This window comes from Dromaius novaehollandiae, chromosome 5 (assembly GCF_036370855.1).
Source record: "Dromaius novaehollandiae isolate bDroNov1 chromosome 5, bDroNov1.hap1, whole genome shotgun sequence".
In the NCBI taxonomy this organism is placed as follows: domain Eukaryota; kingdom Metazoa; phylum Chordata; class Aves; order Casuariiformes; family Dromaiidae; genus Dromaius; species Dromaius novaehollandiae.
This window is the reverse complement of record NC_088102.1, coordinates 39,464,186-39,484,168: the sequence shown is the minus strand read 5'-3', so window position 1 is coordinate 39,484,168 and position 19,983 is coordinate 39,464,186. Positions and strand designations below refer to the sequence as shown.

General features: G+C 44.8%; 1 protein-coding gene across 6 annotated transcripts in view; it reads right to left on the bottom strand.

The window, feature by feature from the left end:
* Nucleotides 1-14,193, bottom strand: part of SMOC1 (SPARC related modular calcium binding 1) — a 133,124-nt gene extending 118,931 nt beyond the window's left edge. For 3 of the 6 annotated variants that reach the window (XM_064512516.1, XM_064512517.1, XM_064512519.1), the window contains exon 1: nucleotides 13,914-14,188. In XM_064512516.1, the coding sequence (XP_064368586.1) occupies nucleotides 13,914-14,018 (105 nt within the window). In that variant the 5' untranslated portion in view covers nucleotides 14,019-14,188. Of the gene's footprint in view, nucleotides 1-13,913 lie in introns of all 6 variants that reach the window. The other 3 variants (XM_064512521.1, XM_064512520.1, XM_064512518.1) reach the window with 3 other exon arrangements.
* Nucleotides 14,194-19,983: the final 5,790 nt, after the last annotated feature.

Genomic DNA, 19,983 nt, shown 5'->3' with positions numbered 1-19,983 from the left:
TTTGTTTTTCTTAAAGCCTCAGAACCCTGCCAAAAGGCAACCAGCATTTTATTGCTGCTTAAGTGCAAGGTCAGTAAGTGCTTGTGAATTACTGCAGTGAAATAGCCTTCATGAGGCTTTGAGAGAGGGTTAGAGAAGTTAGCAGATTCTGGAAACTACTTATATGGTTTATTTCTGCTCTATTCAGAAACTGCTTGTGACTAAAGTCAGTAACTTGTCACAGGAAAAGAATTTAAAAACCAAATATTGGAGAAAAATTTAGCCTCAAGTAACTATAAAAATCTGATGAGAAAAGAACTGAAGTCTTGCTTTTTGACATACAGATATTTAAGCAGACAGCCTAAGGATTTGGACAGTAGCTTTTCTATCAAGTAAAGCTACACCGGTTCTGAAGGCTGAACTCTGCTGAAATATTTTGGATTCCCTTCCACTGCCCACTAACAAGCATCAAGCACTAACAATATTACAAGCAGTTTCAGCACCTGCAACTTGCTGAGCTCCTGATAGAAGAAAATTGCTCATGGATCAGAACTGGTCTAAAGTCTTATAAAAATGCTATGCCTTACTGTGCACTGTGTCACAGCAGCAACTTAACTAGGTGGGCTTTTTCCTGACAAAAGCCAAACATTTCCATCAGGAAAACAAAGCATGGAGGCTTGTCCACACCCAAGGATGCAGAACACCAGAACCAGAAGTTGTATAGATGCTCCTGTAAGTTAGGGCAAGTTGACATTTGTCACAAGTTAACACATCTGGCATTCCCCTTTCCAAATATTCAGCAGCAGGACAAGAAAAAGCACTTCTTCCCCTTCCAAAAGGGGAGGTTGAAAAGCCAGTCTCTGTGTTTAGCTTTGGCTGTGTGAGAGCCTAAGTTCCATGCCAAGGTTGTTAGAGGCCCCTCAAGGAGTTAAGAAGCTGCACTTCCAGAAGCCATAAGCATTGGGGTGCTTGAATTCCTGTGAGGTTCAGCACTCAGCACCCAGCAGCCATCCAACTCTTTGCCAGGAAACTTGCATCAGGGCATGGTAGCATTGCTTATCCGCACTGCAGACTAACAGCATAGAGTTTGTTCTGAGAAAACAGACACTCTTCCCCTTTGCTGACTCTAAGCTCTACCCTCATGCTTTAACAAAGAACAAGACCATTTCCTCCTGTGAGTAACTTAGTGCCATCTTGCTTGTTGGTGGCAACAGGAATGTGAGAGACTTAAACAGGTATGGTTTAAAACCTAGAAAGGAAGCTTTTCCTGACAAAAGTGAATAGCCCAGCAAATAAATAAATACAGCAAGGGAGGGGGCAATTAAATGAATGCAAGTGATTAATTACATTGCAGTTTAATCTTGTCATGTTGACTGACACCAAGTCAGTAGTTCTGAGTCCTCCCTTCTTTCCAGGAGAACTATTGACCTTTCAGACTGATAAAGAAACATCTGCCTTTTGTTTTTCTTTTCTACTCTTAGAGCTCTGCAATTACCAGAGTGGATTCCACGCTTCAGCTAAGACAGACACTTGCCAGTTATTTATTCAGCCCTCTAATTGCCTCTTTAGTAGCTTGTGTTTGTTGAATCACTGCCATTTGATGTTGGGGAGGGAGGGGGATAGATTTTATAATCTTTTAGTTCATAAAAACTTCTCCCAAAGGGGAAATCACACCTAACAGGAAAGCTTCCTACAAAGTCCAGACAGCAAGCTCAGTGCCTTCAAGCAGTACGTCCAACAGAAACAGTTCAAGCTGAGCACATAGCACTCTCATAGCACTGCACACAGCTCTAGATTTAAGATAGATGCTGCTCTGTAGTACCTCTTGACAGTGTGTCAAGAGTCAGCTATACATTTTAGCCATCAACTGTCTTACTCTCCGAGAACACAACACTGGGTGCCATCAGCTTTCTCCCAGGAAATACTAAGGCAGAAGCACATCCCTCCCAGAAGTCATCAGAAACTTCCTTTTGCTTCCCTACACTTCAGAGATCTGGAGCTCCAATCTAAGTGCTCAAGAGAAATGAGAAGCCAGGCAGCAGCTAGATGAGAGTTTCACTTAAAGAGCTGGTATTACAACCCAGCAACTGCTTTGTCAGAAGAAAAAGGACAGAGATAGGACAAGCAAAGTCCTCCCTACTCTTTGGGAAAGAAGTTACTCCCCAAACCCTGGCTCCTACCCATTTTAAGATGTCTTTTTTTCCTATTCACAAATCAAATCCTGGATACAGTTTAGCACAGGGCACTGACTAGACAAGCTTCAGTATCAGCATTTATAAATGCTGTCTTCAATTAGTATCTTATTGAAGAATCCAGTAGGAACTTAATTCTGATGCTTTTGTGTAAGCGATGCTTATCATTGGTTTCAATCATTTCACAATGCAGATGGAGAGAGTTGTGTTTTTACATCAGCAGCTGCTAGTGAAACAAAAGCCACTAGCAAGTCCCACTAAAACAATTCTAGAAAACTATGGTTCCACCCATCTGAACACTGGCATGAGATTTGACAAAATTCTCTTCTCACTTGATCCTAATCATTTGCCTTAGGAAAGGCATGATATGAATGAACATTAATCTGCCATATAGTACCAGTTGAAGTTCTTGGGTTAGGTTTTTTATCACCTAAGTTTGCTTTCTAGTAAGTAATAGCTGAAGAGGCAAGCCAAAGATGACATCCTATTACATGTCAGGTGAGGACAAGGAAAGAGAAGACTCCTTCCGTGAAAGCAATCTTCAGCTTTTGCTCCGACATGCTGCACTTAACCAACTCTTCAGTGCAATAGTTAAGTTTCTACAGTTTTGAGAAGCATTTGTCAGAGCTGAAAAATTTGTCAGGTGGAATCATCTACGCAGCCATTTTACTCTATTTACTTGCCCCAGTGATATCCAGAAAAAAAAAAAAACACTAGTTGGACTTGCCCTCGCCAGGAGAAAGACTCTAGGCAGGGTTCAGCAAAAACTACGAAGTTCAGAACCTGTCTCCCACTCTCCTTGCCACATCTGAGCAGGGCTTCCTCCATCAGAAGGGAGTTGCATGTACAGAGTATGCATCTTGGAGGGCACGGAGCAGAGCTTGGCAAGAAGCTGGCTAGAAGCTTTTCATATATAGCTACTCTTAAGATAGGACACTAGCAGTGAGCAGATAACTTGGAAGTAGTTATGGTACAGCCCCTGTGGGGGCTCTCCACTTATGGTTACCTGCAGACCTTTTCTGAACAAGAGAAGCAGTAGAAGAGAGAGAGTTTTGCAGTAGAAAGTTACTGTAATAAAGTCCAGCTAATGTTCTCTTTACCATAAGGAAAAAAGAAATCTGCCTCCTGGAATGTAATATTCTCAGCTACAAAGGAAAAAAGTGCTGACAGCTTAGTTAAACTTTCCATTTAGGACTGTCATTCACTCCATAGCAAAAGTGTTTGTTGTTTTTAAAGTTTCAAGCAAAACCAAACCCTTCTCTTTGCAAGTTGTATGGGATTTTCCTACTGAACCCTTCCCATCTATTCTAGGGCTCCTGTGGGAAGTCCCTGGAGTATGTGAAGCAGTTGTGGGAGCTTTGTTTTCTTTAGTTTTGATGCCAGCAGTACTGGAAGCAAATCTTGGAGTCATTTAGGTAGATTAAGAGTTCCACCAGGAAACTTCAAGAAAAACTTAGTTTATTCCTAACACTCACCAGCTTCTTCTAGCTAGATCACTGTCTCAAATCTTTGGGCTCAAAGTCTCTCATATAACTGGGTCAGTTCCAGAGATCCTGAAGCACAAGTTTCAAGAACATTCATGCAAATTTGTTCAAGTGTCAAGTACGGCAGATTTTTTCCTCCCACTCAGCTCCAATTTCAGCACCAAAAAACAGTTTTCTAGAAAGCATGCCAGGTTTTTCCTGAAGTTAACTGGGACAGAAACCAATTTAGAGATCATGACTGATTTTTTTGATTTTCATCAAGAAACACAGCAGGACAGTTTCATCCTCCTAGGTTTAGAGGTAACATAACTACACACTACAGCTGCTATAACACTGACACGTTACAGGACAAAGCAGATGTGTTAGGGTGTTTTGTCCCATGCTTGCTTTTACATCCACAGTAGAAGTCTGTCAGCTGTATACTGCAGTATGCTGATGAGCAACAGCTAGCTTCAGTTTCAATACTGCAGCCAAAATGCTTCAGGGAATAAATATCTTAATGAAGAAAAGCTTGACTTCTTTCAGTTCCCAATCCAGCTGGTTTGCACCTTCATGTACCTATAGCTTGCATTAAAAAAAAAAAAATCTTGCAATTGATGTTCTTTGTCTTTACAGTTGTCAAGGAGACAAGAACAGCAGTAGCAGCCATAGTTTCATATCCATAGCTTCCAACTACACATCCTATTTTCCTCCTTCCTAAAGGAGCTGCATTAGTGACAACATAGCAGATGTTTAACTTAATAGTGATTTGGAGCTCCATCAGCCATCTTAAGAATAAGCCTGACTTTCAGGTTGTGAATAACTGATAGTTGAACTGTAACATTCAGGAGAACACCTACAGTTAGTTTTCAATAACTCTACAATTTTTAGAGTAGTAACTTAGGTGACAGCTTAAGTCCAGCAGAATTTGACTTTTTCCTGCCAACTCACCTTTGACTTCAGGGGCAGCTGAGGAGCAGACAAAACCTGACAGCCCTGGAAGTCTTCAGCAGCCACAACCAGTAATATCCAGACTGCTTTAGAGCCAGCTGGCCTATCACAATAGAAGAGCTCACCATCTGGCACATAAATATAAAATAAATGGGGGACAGGGGGGAGAAACAACCACCAAGTTGGACAATAAAGCAGTTTCAGAGTTCAGTGAAGAGAATGCTTAGCCCCCCAGAAATCCCCTGGAGATGAGCATCCAGAGATAAGCTTGGTATGCATGGCTTGACATGCTTCTCCATACCTCTGGCCAATGGGCTTGCCCACCATTAATATGCTATCACTACCAAGGCAGGCTTATTTCTACTTAGTTAATGCCTGAGGAAACTGCAGCTACTACTCCCTCTTCCACATTTCAAGCTTAAACAAGGAAGAGTGAAGTGGGTGTAAGACCAGTTACTGCCACTGAGAGAACATCCTGCCTCAGTGCAGGAGAACAAGAACATCTCTTGCTTTGTAGAGCACTAACAAGCTGAGGCCTTCAGAGGACAGCTTTAACTTTCACACCTACACTCAAGGATGCAACTTCTGCTCCTAAAAATATTGGCCATACCTGTGTAAGAGTAAAGATGGAAAGATCCCCTACAGACACTAACAAAGACAGAAGCAACAGCAGTAGCAACACTAATACAAACTTATAGCAAATTCCTTTGACATTTACCCTTTCATCATGGAAAGGATGAGCCACCCATTCGTTGGCACAGCCACCAGGCACCACTGAAATACCTTCTTCCACTATTAGATTTTACCTATTCATATTAGCAGTATCCACCTAGTCACTTTAGATTTGACCAATAGAGCTACAGGACAGCATCTCTGGGATAACCTGAGGCTTTCCATGTACAGCAGCCAGGAGCACCAGTCTTACAGTCAAGTAGTAAACCAATGGACTTGAGTACATGTACAGTATACTAAGATATCCTATTTCATGGCAGCAGCTTTCAGAAGCTCAGCTAAAGCACTACTGCCTCCTTTTAGCTGGAAGGATGGCTCTCCACATCTAGCATCATTTTCAGGCATATTGCTGAAGTATTTCATCTAATTGAGGTCAAATAATTCCAACAGCAGGAACACAGAGAATCCAATTGGCTAAAATTTACTACTACCAGGAAGAGATAGTGACATTGTGCTGCAATACTGTCTTGCACTAGATCCCTTATCTGACAGAACCCCCAGGTCTTGATGTAGATATTGGGATTGCTATCAAATGAAGATGGAGCAAGTTCTTCTAGACTTGCACATATTTTGAAGTTAGAATGCAGAAGGGTAAAAAAAGAAAAGTTAGTCTCTAGGACTGTGCAACAAAAAGCATATGTACAATGTACATGGCAGGAACAGTTCTGTATCTTTTATATATCAGTCTTATATTAGAACTATTTTGCTTTCACTAAGTCTAAGAAATGCACACATTAAAACCTGCCCTTCCCCTAGAAGCTTGAAACAGATCATCTGTGTTCCAGATACACACATTTTGAAAAGCTTCTTTTGTAGGCAGCTTATCTGCTTTTGCAACTCTTGCTTGCTCACTCTAAGGACAGGCAGGTAAGCCAAATGCAAAACTCCAGGTGAAAGCCAGCTAGTTACCACCATTTGGTGGTATGGTAACTAGATTCAAATCAAAAGTAGCTACTTGGCTCAGACAGAAACCCCTTTATTAGGCCAGTATCCAAAAACTCCAATTCATTTTATATCTTCCACTTGGAAATTGAACCCAAGAGCTTCCAGCTTTTTAGTTCTCAACTTACACCTCATTCCACCAAGTATTTGCTTAAGCCTAAGTGCAGACTATATGTAAATCAGCTTCAAAAGAAGTGGGAAAGGAAATGGTTTGATGTACAAACTGGAACAGGCTCTTTAATCTTCATGCTACTTAAGGGAATCTATGATGCAACAGAAGGCAATCATCCCATCTTCTTCTGACTAGTATGTGTCTGGTACACACAGAAGCAAGATCTAGGGATAGCGTACATCTGGCTGGCTTTTTTAGATATGTGTCTCCATGGTAACATTGAGATACTACCATCTTCGCTAGGTGTTTTCATCTGAAGATATACTTTTACTCATCTGATTCCAGCGTCATTCCACTTCCATCCCAGGTGAAGCCACATTGCTGCTTCTGATACTGCTCCCACACTCAAGGAGCAGACACGAGCCCACTCAGTTTCATGCTTGCTGCCTACAGCACACATGAAACTACCACAGCAGAACACAAGATGCTGTAGAATACAAGTTACCTTTACATTAAGGCTGTTTGGGGTGGTTTTAATTTGCTGGAGTGTCAAATCCTGAAGTACTAGAACTGCAACTGGAGAATCAGATGATCTTACATTCCAAGTTTTCTTCATAACCAAAGTTCTTAACCCAGTATTATGAAACTCCAAAGTATATACCAAGAACTATTCTATGCATCATAATATGCATAATACAAACTTTTAGCTTGGCCGCTATACTTAAGATGGGCTTCTCTCATCAGAAGGTAGAGTATGACTTCCCTGACCAATTTAAGTGATGGATTTCAGTCATGGAAATAGAGAACAGGGATGGATAACATTTCCCACATTCCTTCCAGTTAGTGACCCAGCTAATGGTAGCTGGGGACTGGTAGCCAAGAGAAACTCTGAAACAGAATCTGCCCACTAAGTGTTTGGAACCTCTCTTCCCTATTTGAATATCAGCACTTCCTCTGGATACAGTTCCAACTATCATTAACTGGACCAGTGGCCAAGAAAAACCTCAGTAAAGCAAGTTATTTCATTTGCACTATTTCACATCTTCCTTCTCATTGCTGTTCACCTTCCCTTCCACTTCCTATGCTTTCAATCAAAAGCTCACCCAGGAAACAGCCCTCATTTTTGTGCTCCCCTCCCTTCCCAGCTTTTAATGAAACAGCAGGCTCCTTCCTCTTTGGAACTAGTGAATCACATCCTTTCACTTTGCCATAGGACTCAATAGGAAAAGCTTCTGTTTGGCCAGTGCTCTTCCAGCAGTGGAAGAAGTTTGACCTTAGACTGAAAGTGCTGCCATGTAGCCTACTGAGATAATTCAGTCAGACCCAGACACACCTTAAGGCTACCTCAGAAGCACCATGCAGGCTAGAATGAAGCTCTTCATAAACCAAAACTTCCTCCATGACTTCTCCCCAGATAGTAGAGACATGCTAGTAGAGACTAGCATGTAAGCCTTTAGCTGAAATAGCACAGGCTTCTACAAGAGGAACTGCTGTAGGAGAGCATAACACAACCATCATTTCTCTTCCCAGCCTCACAAACAGCATTTGAACAGACAGGCTCTGTAGAAGGTGATGCTTTCCTCAAACACACACAGGATTCTTCACTAATGTTCATGAATATAACCAACACTATCCACAGTTTTACTGCAGCATTCCAGAGGAATCAAAGTCCTATCAGGATTCCATTGTGATAAGCAGAAAATCTAGGTGCCATGACCCTGATTTCAAGGTAAGGCCTATTCCAGAGGGACCTGACTTGAGTTTGCTGCTCTCAGGCTGAAGAGCTGCCAATAGCCTACATAAGGTCATGCACAAAGAACTCCTTTGTATGGTGAGTAGATATTTTCACTGCTTTAAGTGCAAGCTTTACATTCTATTGCCACTAGCTGCACTTTCCTACAGCTATTCTCCTATAGCTAGCAGGCCCTCCAAGAAGAGAGTAGACTAGAGCTCTCACAGGGTCATCACCAGATGGGTTCCAGTGTCAGAATACTCCCTGCTAGTATATGCAGGCAGTAAAAGCCACCACATACAGAAGGCTTCACAGTATTCATATTTAAGCTGCTGAACTCAAGCATTAACTGCTAGTGTGAGCCCAAAGAGGAAGACAACTTGTACACTGCATTCATCACATCCCAGTAATTTCTCTATGTAAGCAAACATTTCACACTGGCATCATGTTACCCAGAGAGTTGTAGTACAGTAGTGATTCATTTGCTGTGATGGCAGCCTCCTAGTGTTTGGGCAAGAGACTAAAAGAGAAAGGCATCTCAGACAAGCAAAGAAAGCTTAGAATTGAATCCTGCTAGGTCAACGACAGTAGTTAAACTTGTAATCTAACAAAAAAGTGACACAAGTTGCAAGTTAAAGTTCAGGCAGAGCAGCAAAAGTTACTTGAACAAAGTACTACACTATCACCACTGCACATCAAGCTTGACTCAAGTTGTACTATGCTGCAAAAGTCCTTAGATGTTGCATGAGCGCCACAGCATCTTGTGGGAGCTGCTAGTGTGGCTTCTGCTGAAAGCCATCATGCTGTCACAGTGCTACAGTCAGTGCAGCAGTCCTCACACTTTGGGATTAACTTCAGTTTCACCTGTATTGCCTCAGCATTAAGCTTTTAATGTCAGCATAAAGTTTATTGTGCAACACTTAACTGCACTGTCAGAGACATCAGCCTCAGAGAAACTGGAGATTCAGCAGGCAAGTAGGAGACAAATGGTTTTTGTTTGTTTTTTTTCTTTGATAAAGTGATGTCACAATTAGTTTGAGATGGCAGGATAAGAACCTCTAAGCTATTTAAACAGCAGGATTAATATTTCAGAGCTACTATACCACTGAAATGAGGTTTACAGTCATCTTACCAATTGCTTCAAGCCATCTAGAAATAAAAGAAGCCAAGACAGCATCTGCTCTGCACTGATGGCAGTGGAGATTACCTTAGCGCATGACTAGTGGTAGAAACTATAAAACTAGCCCAAGACGTTATCATGGTGGGTGTTCCAGAGCTACAGAGCTTGCTGCCATCACCAGCAGAAACAAGTAGTTTCTTTCGGGCCAACAAAAGATTTGATACTGAAATCTTTCATTAGGAACAGAGGTCATTTATGGAAGTGAAGTGTTCTTGAAGCCAATTCAGAAATCCAAGCAGTTAAAACACACCAACTCTAGAACTACGCAGAAAAAGTTGTATCCCTCAGTGTTTTCCTGTTTAGAATAGCACCCAAGAAATAAGTTTCCATGCAAGAATTAATCCTATTTCTCAACACAGCTGCATAATTAAAAGAGTCAGACACGCTACTGTGGTACAGGGCAAGGAATTCAGCTGTTTTAACAGTAAGAGTCCAAATAGGAATAAAGAGGAATAAAATTAGTGTAGCTCCATAAAGGATTATAGCCTCTACTCAGGCAAGGACAACTCTTGGCCAACCAAAGATGGAATATCTGAGAGCAAAAGCTATGTGCCATACAGCAGCAAGTCTGTCCTATTAGGAGATGTTTTTCTAAAGACATCTCCTTGGGTCCCTCCCACAGTAAGGAAACATGAAACTTTAAAATGCTTCAGTCATTACTTATCAGCTTATGCCCTCACAATGCAGGATGATCTAAGCTCAAACCAAACACTAAAATTCAGTCACTGTAAATCTATTCTAAGTTTTACTCTTTACTTGTAGATCTTCTCCATATGGAGCCCTTTACTTTATACCTCTTATTATATATCCCTTTCTAATTTCTTCCCACCATGAAGAAAATAGAGCATGTCTAAAGACATCTGTTTTGTGGAACCCTACTGCAGGCATTGCAGAGAGAACACACAGAACAGCAGAGGCTCCTTGACACAGGTTACAATGCCACTAGCTCCTCCAGATTGTCTGCCCTTTCCAGAGGGCAGAGCAAACCTGCAAGAGCCTTTTCAGCACCTTTTACTAAAGCTTTCATTGGGGGTCCTAACTAGTAACCAGCTCCAGGAGAGAATTCACATTGCTCTGTGGCACTCCAGGTTATGCTCTGGAAACCAGGAGTAGCTTCATACTTTTACCAGCAGCTCTCTGGATGTTTTTTCCACTACCTTCCCTTTACAACAGCACTCACCTGGAAGTCAGTATCCTTATCTCCAACATCCCTTTCAAGGAGGGATATTTCAGCATGTTTCCACACATTATACTAGGAAAAAAGTTGCAGTGACTGCCCTCCCCTCCCTTCTCTTAGTTCTCTAGGGTCAATAATGAGGGTTCAGACTCCAGATCTAGAAATCCAAGCCTGTTCCTAGAACAGCTTGACTGCTGCAGTCACACTGCAAGCACCCACCATTTTCCTGTTCTAGTATTTCTCATTACTGCCACCAACAGTTCTGTGGCATAAATGGAGCAAGCTCATAATGGTCAGGAGTTGCCCTCAAAACATACAGGAGATAGAGCTCTCTCTTCCTGAACTAGAAGGACAAAGATCCCAATTTATTTTCCAGACAGGAAAATTACAGCTTAGTGGTATGATCTTTTTGATTTGCTATGAAAGAGCACTGCTCAAATGCATCACACAGGAGAACATGAAAGAGCCAGTCCAGTCAGGCTCCCCATCCATCTATCACATGGGGAGCAAGGAGGGGGAAAGCAGCAAGAACTGGCTTGTCATGCAATTCCAGATCATCTTACACCAGCAGAGAGAAAGAGGCATGCAGGAAGGGAAAAGTAGAGCCTAACTAGCTTTTTCCAGAAGGCAGTGTTCTTCAGGCAGACATTTTCCAAGAACTTTCCATATAGTCAGCCAATCACTTGCACTGTGCTCTCTAGACCTACCAGAGAAGTGATCATGCAACCGCATGATGGAGCAAAAAGCATTCTAGAGTCTAAGCAAGGAAACAAGCCACATAACTTGGGAGCCCAAGGCTGTCATTTCTAGGGCACCCAGGACATTAGATTTCCAACAGGGGCTCACTTGGGACAGTTAATAATTAACTGTCAGTTGGCCACAGCAGATGTACAAAAGCCAGATGTTTTCTACAAGTCATTGACACTTCAAGTCTGAGATTCATGCCAGTGTTCATAGCTTTATAACACCACAAAACAGCAAGCTTTGTACAACTTTGAGAGTCAGAAGTACATCAACAGTCCAGTAGAGATTAGCTGCACTTGTAGCTTGCCCTGATATTCAAGTGATCATCTGAACTGACTCACTTCATCTGAAAGTTTAGTACAGTACAGGCACAGGAGATGCAGATCTACTCACTTCTCTATGTTGCCTTTCATCAACTCTGTCATTTTCTGCAAACAGTAGCAAGTCATACTCCTCTGTCTATATATTCAATGACAATGCTTGCTGCCTAACTTAGGAGCAACATTGTTAAGTACTGACAGGGAAATGCAAGAAAAAACATCGGATGGAGAACTTGTTTCAAGCACTATTGCTGCTCATTTAAATTCACTGAGAAGGAATGGATTAATAATTGCTGCTTACCTTTAAAAGCATTTGAGCCTGCAAAAATTGTAGCTTTAGTGCTTAGTGTACAGAATAGAAACAGCTTGTAGGGCTAAGTATTGCACCTAGCAACTGAATGACTACACAGTCACTCTAGAACTGCAACCCTGACCCCACAAATCAGGGAGGGTTCCTGAAGGGAATACACTCTTGATAAAGGCAGCATGAAAAGCCAAGCAGTGTGACTTGTGACTTCATAATCATCATTTAAAAACACACAATTAAAGATTTTTCTAATGTAGAGGGGAATCTAAAGCATTGTACCTTTATACTGAGGACCACTTTATTGGCAGTGTCTAATCATTAGAAGATATTATAGATATAAGCTCCTGAGCTTCACAATGGCAGTGAACAAGCAGACCAGACTCACACTTAAGCAAGCCACTTCAAAAGCTGAAAAGAGAAGCTCTACCAGTTAAACATCCCTGAAATCAACTGCTTAAGAGTTTTCCATTAAAGAGCCCATAAGTTAAGTTTTAAGGCAGGTCCTTCTACAGAGCTGTAGATATTGATGCCCACATAAGCCAAGTTTCTCCACCCAGCCATGAAGGGAGAAATACCAGAGTCAGATCACTTATTTCAGGCAATAAGCAAATCATTAGTCCTCTGTATTTGGTTTTCCATTCTCCTGAAGCAGCTCCCATCCCAAAGACGACAACACAGTCAGCAATGAAACCATCTTATAAAGTACAGTATATTCAAATGGCCTGCTTAGAAACTGTTTGATAGACAGGCTTATTGTGCACCTATACACTACCATCAGAACTTTTTATTTTGCTTTGTTTCAACTGCTCCTCATTAAAGCATTTAGATACCAGTGTTGATGAAGGGCCCTAGTCATCCAGACAGACCGTTACTTACCACCACAAAGCTCCTCTCCATATGGCATCACTCCAATTTTGAGGTTTATGCTTGGTATCAGGTTAAAAATATATATATATGCATAAGCACCCCTATGTTTTCCCCACCCTTCGAAATGGGTCTCCAGGGGTTTGAGGCACACACTAGATCTAATCTGCCAGATTCTAACAGTTACTGTTACACATCTGGCCATAAAAGAGGCTACACAGTACAGCTGAACACAAGGACACCAGTGCAGCCAGTACACTTTTTCCACAGTTCTGAAGTGCTTAATAGCCATAACATTCAAACATCAGTCTTGACTATTAGAAAAATTAGAGTACAGCACTCAAGCCCCTTATTGTTATATTCTGGCTGATCATATTGAGGTATTCTAGAGACTCCCGATCTTGCCTAACCACAGCGTAAGTTAATTAAGCACTACATTTCATAACATTTCAGACTGATGGGTCAAGAATGCACATGGTCAACGCATCCAGCACGCCTGCACAGAGATCAAGTTTTTCCACTTACCCAGAACTATGTTTTTATTGCAGCATTGGCTAAAGAACAGCTACTGTTTCACAGCTTTGTAATTGAAAGCTCTCATGCGACTCCAGAGCAGTGCTGCAGTGGTAACGCCAGCTCACTGGGAGGACCATATTTAGAAGAGGTGTTGGGTTCTCCCCCAGAGCCATGCAATGGCTTGGTAAGTGAAATTGAGAGCCCAAATCATCAAACATCATCAGGTAAAAGAAAAAAGAGAGAGAGAGAGAACACACACTAGACTCCTGCAGGGAGAGAAGTCTAGGCTGGAAGCATCTAGCTTTATTGCAGGAATCCATTTAATCCCTACTTGGGATCATAAAAAATGAAAAGCCCCAAAGCTACGTGCTGGGAAGAGGGCTACACTGAACGCAAGACGAGCGATATAAGAACACAGCCCGCCAGCGTCTCCCCCTTCCCCCCGCTAACCAGCTAAGACTCGTGTACGCCACGGGCTCCGCCGGTGCCCGGCCCCAGCGAGCGGCGCGGGCCTGCCGAGGCTCCGCGCCCCTCGCGCCGCGGGCAGCAGGCAGCCGCCGCGGCTTCACCTGCGGCGCTGCCGGGCCGCGGCACCTGGCCGCGGGCGGGGGCCGCCCTGCCCCGCCGGCTCGGGCCCGCGGCAACCTGCCGCGGCGGAGTGGGAGCGAGGGGGCCGCCCCGCCGCGGGGGCCGCTCACTTACCCGGGGCCCCGTGGCTCTGTGGCCGCCACCCTGGGGCAGACGCACCAGCAGCAGCGCCAGCAGCAGCGGGCGAGCGCCCGCACCGCGCCAGGCCCGGGGCGGCATCGTCCCGCGGGGGCGGCGGGGCGGGACGGGACGGGACGGGACGGGCGGCGCGGGGCCCTGCGGCCGCCTCGGGAGGCGCGGGCGGGCGGGCGGGCGGCGCCCCGCGGCGGCGGCGGCGTGTCCGTTGGCGGGCGGCGCGCGCGGTGCCACCGGCCAGCGCTGCCCCCTCCCGCCGCGGCAGGTTACACACCCCGGCCATGGGGATGCCCGTTATAAAGCCCCGGCGGGGCGGGGTCGGGCGGGACTGACTGCGGCGTGCTCCCATGGCAGCGCAGCCGCCGCGGGGCCGGAGCCAATGGGCGGGCGGCAGGGGCGCCCCCGCCCGCCCCCTCCGCCGCCGCTCGCCGGGGCTCTGAGGCGGCGGCGCAGGTTGGCCCCGGGGGCGGGGGGAGCGGGGCCGGGGCCAGTGCCCGTGCCCGTGCCCGTGCCCGTGCCCGTGCCGCCGCGGCAGCGACCCGGGCTCGCCCCTCCGCGGAGCGCCGCGGCACCTGGAGCGGCCGCCGGGCCCCGGGGCAGCCCGACGGCAGCGCCGCTCGGGGCCGCGGAGGCTCCGCGGGGAGTAGCCGGCGTCTGGCGAGGGCTTCGGTCTCGCGGGGCTCGCTCCGTGCCGCCGCCCCGCGCCGTGCTCCGCGGAGGGTTTAACAGCCGCCGGGGAAAAACCCCAGGCCGGCCGCCGCCGTGGGGCGCCGTGCCCGCCCCGGCGGCCGGGCTGCCCCGTGCCGCCAGCACCGGCGCCCCCGGCCCCGCTCGCCTGCCGCGGCCCGGGGTGGGCTCCGGCTCGCCGAGCACGGCCTCTGCGCCCGTGGTCGCCGCCGAGGCTTGGAGACCAGCTAGGTCTTCTCCCTGCACCGGGAGCCCCCGCGTCCTTCCCCTGAGAAGGCTGTTTCCCGACAAGTAACAGTTGTGCAGATTTCTTTGTACGGTGAACGCGCTTCAGAAATGCTGTTTGCTTCATCTGGTTCCTGTAAGGGAGCAAGTAAATTTGGCATGCGAAGTTTTCTCATGGTCCACATACTATTTTCCACTGGTTCGGCACTCTTGATCCAAACCTCCTGTGGAAAAATATTTGGCAGAGTTCATGCCTCGGGGACTGTAGATCCTATTGTCACCTCCATGCCAGCAGCAGCGGAGTAGGGTTCATAGCTGACCCACAGCCACAGAGACTACCTGTCCCTGGACATCTGCCACTGCTCTCTGGACTGCAAAAGGAGCCCTTGTAGCCCATTGCTCTACACTGCCCAGGACAGCCTGGGCACCTTTTCTGTTTGCTTTTGTTTTGTTTTGTGCCTTTGATAATATCTACCTTGCACCTGGAGGACCATCCCAAGATCAAACTTGATGTCTCTTCAGACAACAAGCCCCTCTAGGATGCAGGGAGGTCCCGATATATCTAGATGTAACCAGGAACATAATAATGGGAAGCTTAGGCAGAAAGCAAGTGTCATGTCACACAATAGGTGCGTAGGTGCAGCTCTGGAGCAGAAGCAGGGAAAAAACGGCGATGCATCTGTCACCAGGGTGCAGTCTCTGCAGGCATGTCTGTGAGATTCGGAGCAAAAGAGAGACAGTACTGTGGCAGTGTAATGAAGATAAGCTATACTCGGAGACCCCTGGCAGCAGTGGAGAACAGTGTCAAGCCTCTGTCTACCTGCTGACTGACAGAGATGTCCTGTGAACTGGCCTGATTTGCACTGGCTTCCAGTCCTTCATTTTTAAATTGTCAGCGTGAGTTTAACTGCAGGTGTGCCAGGGCAAAGACCCAACGTTTTACAAAGCAATATGCATGGGAGGTCCTCTGCTCATTGCTGTGCAAATAATAGTGATAATGACCTTTTTGTGGAATAGCTTTCTGGAGATCTTATGGAAACGCACAAGACACATGCAGTTTTTTCAAGCAACATGATTAGCTGTCTTTACTCAATGACCTTATAAGAGCCAATATTCACACTTGCAAAAATTCCCTAGAGTGTATCTGCTAGGTATAGGGAGGGGCTGCTACACCCACACAAGAGAACCTTGTTACACAGCAGAAGTCATATAGTTCTGGCATCTTATCAGAGGAAAGTAGAGCGCTTAGCTATAGCGGTTGCTTTAATCTTTTTCTTTTTCTTTTCTTTTTTTTTAAAACCATTTATTTAAAAAAATGCCAGTGCCTAACATTTTGTCATTAGCCTAGGCAGGATAAGCCGTTTGTTACTCATGCGGAGCTCTGCCAGTATTCATTATTCTTGGCTTGCACATCACTCTGGAGCCCCAAACCCAGCACGCCATACAAGCCCACTGATGTACCTTAGTCCTAACCCTCACCACTCTCTGCTATCCTGGTCCTATACTTTGCCAGCTCTCCTTCAATGTGACCTGTGGTATCCTCTGATTTTCCATTTCAAAGTCTCTCTGGTCCACACCTGAACTTTTGCCATTCCACATGACATGAACAAGAGACCTTGAAGGGAAGATGTAGGGGGAGAACTGACAAATCTGGATATGAGTGTCCTTGTGTACATCAGGATCAGCTCTGCTGAGGTTGGACAAGTTATACCAGTGCGCACCTGGCATCTGTGAAAGGAGAGGCAGGACCTAGTACAGTTTTGCTGAGGCAGTGATCCGACCACTGAAGTACTGCATCACCCTGGAATAAAAAGTACTTATTAAATTACAGTGCAGATTACAATATCCCATTTTCCTACAATCCCCTCTCCATATGGAGCTTTTTGCATCTGACCTACTGTTGTGTGAGGCCTTCACGTATTCTTTATCACTTGCTCTGATACACTTTAAAGATGGCTGTATTTCTTTGATGTGCCTTTCACAGACAAACCCATGGATGCTGGGATCTCTGTTATATAAATGCCCATTACCTCTGTGAAAAAAAAATGGTTGTTTTCCTATTGCCTAGCAAAGAATAGCAGTTACACTGGAAGCCTACACTTCAGTGACCTTGTGGCTCTGACACCAACAGCGTCTTAAAACTCCAAGTAAAAATTCCACAGAGGGTCAATTCTCAGCAGCCAAACAGTGCAACTCCTTTATGGTTAAAGCTGTTTATAACCGTACAGCATGCACCACTCCACCCTTGACCACTATCCTCATGGCCAGTTATTCCTCCACAAGGATGTATATCTTCTCTGCAGAAGATAACTCCTTAGTGCAATAGCTAGACCAGGAAAGACCCTATAGCCTGGTCTGTATTCACAGCCATAACATTTCACTCAGCTGTACTGAGCCCAAAAACCTTATCAAAGCATCATCCAGGAGGACACCAGCCTCAGTTTAAAGACACCAGCAGAGAGAGAATGCGTTTGTCCCAGTGGTGAATCGCCTTCGCCATTAGAAATGCATGTCTAACTCTGGCTTACTGGCCTGGTACTCCAGTTGATATAGATGTAATTTACCAGTGTGTCATCTTTAAAGAAAAACCCAAGTAAATAAAAGAAACTGCCACTGAATTGTCCATTAATTCTCTCCAGAACCCTGGCAAGTAGGCAGTGCCCACCTGGGACATCAGTGGCATTGCAGAGATGCTAGTGAGCCAAGAGGAGGTTAGTGTCCAAATGCAAGAGGAACTGGGTGCATACCCTCTTCCCTTCACCCCTTTGAAAATCCCAGCCATCACTCTGAGGATACAGTGCCAAATGCTGCACTGGCACAATGCCACTTCAGTCAGTGGTGTCTCACCAGCAAAGAACTTGCCCAGGGTGTTAAACTGAAAAGTACAAAGAAAGAGGGGCGCAGAACTAGAACAGAAGTTGTTCTTCATGTCGAGGCATTCATACACCCGGCCCAATGTTCTGATGCTTCTGAGGAAGATGTAAGCCCAGTCGTCATGAATTAAACTATGCAATGCTCTTGGAGGTAGCACTGAAACTGGTACCGTTTGGGCTTGTTGTATATATCAGATACAGCCTACAACTTGCACCTGAGAAGACTTATGCCAGCATGTGCCTATATGTGTTGATGATTAATATCTTGTTGCTATGGTGCATGCATATCATGTGCAGCACCACAAACCTGTGGCACAAGACGTTATATATTGGTGGTCTTGACAGCTGTTTGGGGAGAACTGTTTGATTGCTATGATTATTTGCCTCTGCTTCTACTTGCCTTGTCCTAGGACAAGTTTCAGAAGATTGCTATCCTGTTTTGAACATTACTGGCATCCCCTGCAGAACCGTCACGGGATTTGTCTGCCACAGCTTTTGTCAGGGAACAGAGCCCCTCCTGCTCATGTTTAGCAGAAACGATTACTCACACTTTCAGTAAAGAATAATTTGCTGCCTCCCAATATGAACTGTTGCTTTTAGGGTCCAAAGTAATGTTAGTGGTTCTTTTTTAAGTCAGTGGATGTTACAATCACTCCTCCAACAGGGCTAGATTTAGTTCATTTTTTGTAGGAAAAGGAGTAGAGAGGAGAATGCTGCATTTGCTGTGAGACTGATTTGTTGTAACTTGATGCAGGGTTAAAAGTTATCTTTTTGCACATGATAAGTTTTGAATAGTCTGAGTAATTGTAATCAGAGAATGATCCAGTGCTGCCAGGCCTTGATTGCTGAGAGGCTGCAGCAGTGAAAGAGCCTTTTCTGCTTTCTGGCACCCCCAGATCTCTGTCCAAAGGTGAATTCACGGCAATTTGGGGACAGCCCTGGAAAAAGACTGAAAAGCCACATTTGGGCACACTCACCACCCTACGCAGGTTGGAATAGCAGCCACAGGATGAGAAAATTTATGCTGCCACCCTGAACTGAAGTAAAACATCATTTCTCCAGCTTCCCAGACAGAAGTTGGACGTGGGGATAGTGGGGACGAGTAAACTTGACCCACAGTGATTATGAGGCCAGAAGGCAAAAAACGCTGGATCTGAAAAGACTGAAGTCACAACATGTGACAATGTTACAGTGCCATCCCTCTGTCAGCACTGTTGCTCTTGTGGGCTGCCTCAAGTATTCATGCTCATCTAAGATGTAGAGGTACATTGCTATGAGCAAGTCCTGGGGTGTACTTGCTGGATTATGTCAACAAAGAGGATTCTCAGCGTCTTATGAAAGTTAATTATGTGTATGCCTGAATGAAGCAGAAACCCTGTTAGTAACACTAAATGTACTATTCGGCTTTTAATCCTTGAACCTCTTTGCAGAATGTTCACTTATACTTGAAAAACAAGTTTCGTTAAAAATGTGACAAGATTGCAAGTCTCCTTCCACAAAATCTCTGTAGAATCCACCACTTCATTCACTATACTTGGTTTAGAAATTCTCTATAGAGCTTTTCTCTAGAAAGGGTGGTAAAGTCTGTGGGTCCTGGACATGCTTCTTTTGTTTGTCAATGAATTGTTAGTAGTTCTGGTCAGTTCCCAAGTGCTGCCTAACCCTCACCACTTATTAGTGCCTGTCCAACTGATTCTACTACCCAGCCATACTTTCATGCCCTTATATTATTCCATCACAGAAACAGGCTTTTGGCCATTTACCAGTATTATTTTGATTTTTTTTTTTTTTTTTTTAAGGAATGCAGGGAAGTGTAAGGTGAAGTAAACAGTAAATCCCATCTGAGTTTCAGTATGATTTTTCATGGTGGAGTCCACATCTATTTTTAAGGATGGAACCCCTACAGTGACCTGACTGGTGTTAATTTGAAATCTGCCAGCCTATTGAAAACAAGGATTTTCTCCCTTTTTGCCTTTTTACTCTTGCTTATATTTTGCAAATTCTAGGGTATAATGTTGAGAATCAATACAAGGCCTGGTGCAGTGATGGTGAATGATGGAAAATTTTGTGGCACTGGAAAATTAAATTAATCTTCCAATTATCTACCCCTAGATTTCTAATATTCGGTGTGCACTTTTTTTGAATTTTGTGAAGTATATAAAATATCACTCCAGGCTCTAAAAAGAACGCCAGTCAACCATATCTTTAACCTTTAAAATCTTTAAAAGTACTTAGGAACTTGCCAATTTTTTTTTGAGTCAGCC